At 41.9% G+C, this 4,719-nt stretch overlaps 1 protein-coding gene across 1 annotated transcript; it reads left to right on the top strand.

Annotated features, from left to right (window-relative positions):
• Positions 1-2,285: 2,285 nt before the first annotated feature.
• On the top strand, positions 2,286-4,499 carry LOC108686221 (PH domain-containing protein YHR131C-like). Its single transcript, XM_018191391.1, has 2 exons — positions 2,286-2,998; positions 3,777-4,499. The coding sequence occupies exons 1-2, from the start codon at positions 2,820-2,822 to the stop codon at positions 3,847-3,849; spliced, it is 252 nt and encodes an 83-aa protein (XP_018046880.1). The 5' UTR covers positions 2,286-2,819; the 3' UTR covers positions 3,850-4,499.
• Positions 4,500-4,719: the final 220 nt, after the last annotated feature.

Raw genomic sequence — 4,719 nt, 5'->3', positions numbered from 1 at the left:
TATATATATACCATACATAAATTGTTTATTAAATGAAATATTTGAAAATTTTTATCTTTTAAGAAATAAAGATTTATATTATACATGAAAATATGAATACATATACATATGTATCGTTTCTAAATTGTTTCATTTAAAACTATTATCTTAAAATTGTCTAGAAACTTTGATATAGATAAATTTAAAATGAAATCACCTTTAGTTTATCTAAAATGTTTACGTGTAATTTATCTTATCTTTATCTACGTAACTTTTAATTATCTAAGCGTTACATTGCACGCGTGTAACACATACATACTCGCGAGTACGTATGCGCAGTGGCGCATCAGAGGCGCGTACGAAAAGCGAGAGAATTCAACGACGATAATTCTTTCGCGAATATATCGGGATACTTTAACGCTTTTCCATCATTAACAGGCCTCGTGGAATTACAGATGTGGCTGACCTCCGCAGGGAGTTTTGCATATTTCATCTGTAATCGCTAATGACACGAAATTGCGCTGAACTTCCTCGAGGCGGGAAATCTTCTTGCTTATACAAGCGAAATCCATTGACCTGATTCATGGTTTTTGCGCGCCGTTGATTCTCCCGCGGGCGACTTTATGAGGGAAACAATAATCATTTCAACGAGGAAATGAATAAAAATGACTGGAATTTTTTTATTACTAATCTAATGTAATCATCTCCCTAATGAAAATAATAAATATCTGTTTATGGAAACGAGTCAAAAAATTGAAACAAGTAAGATTTTGATAGTTAGTCTTAGTTTGAGAAATTACTAGAAAATACTTAAAATATTCAACGTTTTCATACAATCTTTTTGCTTTTCGATTTAGAGACGACATTGCTCCAACCGATTCAAAAGTACAGATGATGCTCCGGTCTCCACGCCAGTGAATGACGTAGAGTAGGTACCCCTGTCCGTCGAACTGCTCTCGCCCGCGTTCTCGCTAGCTCGCGTTAGCTTGCCTAGAGATCGCGCGAGTAAAGTACACACGCTCGCGTCTGTCGGTGGCGCATGCGCCCATACCATCGCGGGCCGCGACTCGACTCGACTCGACTCGGCTCGGCTTCGCCGACTCTGGCTCCGGCTGCTTCTCGGCTCTCCGCGGCTCTCGCCCTCCCCGCCAAGGTGCATGCATGCATTCTATGCGGCGTGCACCGCATTAGATGCATTTCTAAGTCGCGCCGCAATAAATCGCAGAAATATCGAAGTCGAGGCACCGCGAATACGGTCCGCGCGCGTCCTCGAAAAAGCTCGCAAATACTGTGTGTCAAACCGATACCGTCTCGCGCGCGCGCGATACCGATCGCCGAAAGGGAGAGACAGCCCGGAGAGGGAGCCCGGAGAGATAAGGAGGGAGAGAAGAAAAAAAAAGAGAGCAAAGCGTGACAAAGGGAGAGAGGGCGGAGGTGGAGTAGAAGAGATCGTCGCGCGGTGATAAAGATCGAAAGATACATAGACGATTTCAGTGACGCGCTCCCGCGCAATAGGAGGAGCTTCTCTCTCTCGAACGTATCGCGGTCGAAAGCTCGCAAGAAAGGGCCCACTACCGAAAGGAAGAACCATCAACCAGTCGACCCGTATCCAGATATTCTTCTAACGTAATCTGTCTCTTGGCAGTGGTAGTGTGTGAGTGTGTCTACGCGAAATTATCATACCGGTCGTCACGCGTGCATGCTCGTAAGTACGTATACGCACGTGCGAGTTACCGAAGTCGTTCAGGACATCCGCTAAATCCCTCTTCTCTTTGCAAGGATTCTGATGGGGATATGATTTAAGGGTTCAGTGAGAAAATTTCGAATTTTCGAAAAGGTTTCGATGACCAGCGTTTCCAGAGAGACTGATTTCCTCCCCTGGAAAAATCTATTATCCTGGTGAGAGGTATTGAAAAGGTAACGTAAATCATCGATCATCGAAACGCGCCGAATTCGGATCACAGAAATATATACTTTAGTACGCCGTGTGTAACGGGTGTACAGAGAGAGCTGACACGAACGAGAACGAGACTGTACGGGACGACTCGCATGCGCCGAGTCCTCCGATAATCCGCATCCGGTTGGCGTTACGAATCGCCGACGCGCCGCAATTGCGCCGTCGCGCTTATCCAATTCTTCCAAGATGAGAATGATGCGCGAATAAAGACTCAACGATCTGGCCGCGTCTAGGGCAAAGGCGGCGAACGATCTAATTGAAACTCTTTACGGATCAATAGAGAGAGAGAGAGAGAGAGAGAGAAACGATACCGCGAAAGGATAGATCTATCGATCTGGTGTGAGGGTGAATAGCACGAAGAGGCGGAAAAAGATCGTTCGAGAGCCTCGGAAAACTCGTACAATCGCTATCATTCGGTACCGTCGACAGCACTTCTGTTGCATGTATAAGTCGGTACTCGTAAAAAGCCGATTTGCGCTCGATCTCGCGCAGTAATAGGTCTGATTTTTATTCCTGCACTAAAAATCTCTTTTTCGTTTTCGTCAAATATCAAATATATCTCTATCTTACTTTAAATTTCAAAACTATATATTAATTCAGCCACAGAAGATAAACTTAGAGTCGTTTTCGACACGACATCGAAAGACAAGTCGCGACGGATCAGCAGATCGGAATTCTCGCAGCACGATACGTTAAAAGAGGGCACGCAAAATCGAATGACGAAAAATCCGCGTCGCACATCGATCCGTCGGAGAAGATACGCGTGCGAGACAAGACTCGATCGATCGTGAAAGTGATCGCGATGCGCGAGATCGACGTACGGTGAATTACGAAAATCGAAACCAAAACGTAACGTGCGAAAAGAGGAGACGTAAGATATCGGATGAACTGGAAAAACAGACTGCGCCGAGTGGAAGAGGATGCCGATGTCGACGGGAACGGTGAAGAGAACGACGACGACGACGACGACGACGACGGTGACGACGACGATGACGAGGATGACGATTACAATTGCGAGGGAGTCTTGAATGCTGGACTTGCGGAATTTCGAGTACTGCGAAGGTAGGAAAGGCCAACATGCACGCCTAAATTGAATGGTTATATGACGCTTTATATACATCTGCTATCGCTATTACAACATCGAAAGAGACGCTCGCGAGAAGTGATGCAGAAACAAGAGGCGATCTTTTCATACACTGAGAGAAAAAATATACTTACTAAATTTTAATAAATATTTGTTTAAATGCCAATTGAAAATATACTAAATATAAACGTATATTTATTTGATACAAAGAAAAAGTTAATTTGTGATTCAACTATTATTTTTTATTTAGTAAATATTTATTTTCCGTACACAAATATTATTATATATTAGTGCTTTTTTATATTATTATGATACATTATTGAAACAATTATTTATTCAAATTTAATACATTTTTCTCTGAATGTAATATCCTCAATTCGAATGAATTAAATGAAAAAAGTAATAATAAAAGTTTAATCTAAATTTAACTGAGAGGTGTAAATTTAATTAACAAGATGTAAAAATTGAACAATTCGATTATCAAATCAACAATGAAATAATTATTACAATTAATTACAATTATTAGATATTTAAATTTATATGTATTTATATGTATTTATATGTATTAAGAGAATTATGCGATAGAAAGCAAACTAGTCTGTATACGTTTCACTGCTAGAATAATTCCAGTCAATATGCGCGTCATTCTATCGCAAACCGAATCTACGATTCGCAAAAAAAGACTTTGCCGGCGTCTCGCTTCGTTGAATTCTCTCATGCTTGACCTTAACAAACATTAATATTCCTTGCTTGCAGAAACTCTGCCGAGTACGCTTTAGACGCAAAAACTACTAACAAAACTGAAAGACGGTGGCGAGCAGGAAAGTGAGATCGGAGAGATTTTCCCGCCGAAAATCTCACGTCACCTACAACCTCCGTTTTTCAGTTTTCTCTCCGAAAATTCGCTTTGAATCCTACTGCTGTCGCTATCGGGCTATCTTGCTGTTGCTGCTGCTGTTCTGTCGTCCCGGCTTCCTCGACGAACATGCCGAGAGTGTCGACGTAGCTACCTCGAAAACCGACGAGGTATCGAGGATCGACCGTAGACAATCCGTAGCAGGGTCGTGCGGAACGATCGATCGAATAGGTGCCAAAGGGAGAACGGGGACGGGGGACAAAGGTGGTGGTGTACGGGGAAATAGCAGGAGGGTTGGTGTGAGGTTTTGGGATGCGGAGGAGGAGGAGGAGAAGGAGGAAGAGGAGGAAGAGGGCGGGATGGTGATGGTAGTGGTGATTAGTTACAGTGTTTTGGAAAACAATGCGCAGAATTTCGACGACGATAAATAATAAAAGACAAATAAAGTGTATCGGGGAACGGTGAAGTGAACGTGTGTATCAATAAATAATCTGACGGCATATGTATTGTACGTTGTGCGCCGAGAATAAAAGCGAGATGAATTTGGAAAAAAAAAATATCCCATGTTCCGGAAATATCATTTTGCGCGTGCACGCTTCTTCTTTGTCAATCCGCTTTTCACAGGGAAAAATTGTGACGTTGTGAGAAAGTTTCCTGTATCAGTTTCAGTGAATAACGAATTATTGACTTAATAAATTGTTCCGTTTGTCGATCCCGCTCTTTCACATATTAATATAATATAAGTATATTTCTTCAACGTAATAAATAATTATAATTACACATTGTACTTAGAACATTAAAATCATTGTACCGAAAATCCCTTGTAATGGCTAACAGAAATGC

Source organism: Atta colombica, unplaced genomic scaffold (assembly GCF_001594045.1).
Source record: "Atta colombica isolate Treedump-2 unplaced genomic scaffold, Acol1.0 scaffold166, whole genome shotgun sequence".
Classification (NCBI taxonomy): Eukaryota; Metazoa; Arthropoda; class Insecta; order Hymenoptera; family Formicidae; genus Atta; species Atta colombica.
The sequence above is the reverse complement of the archived record's forward strand: the minus strand, read 5'-3'. Positions and strand labels throughout refer to the sequence as shown.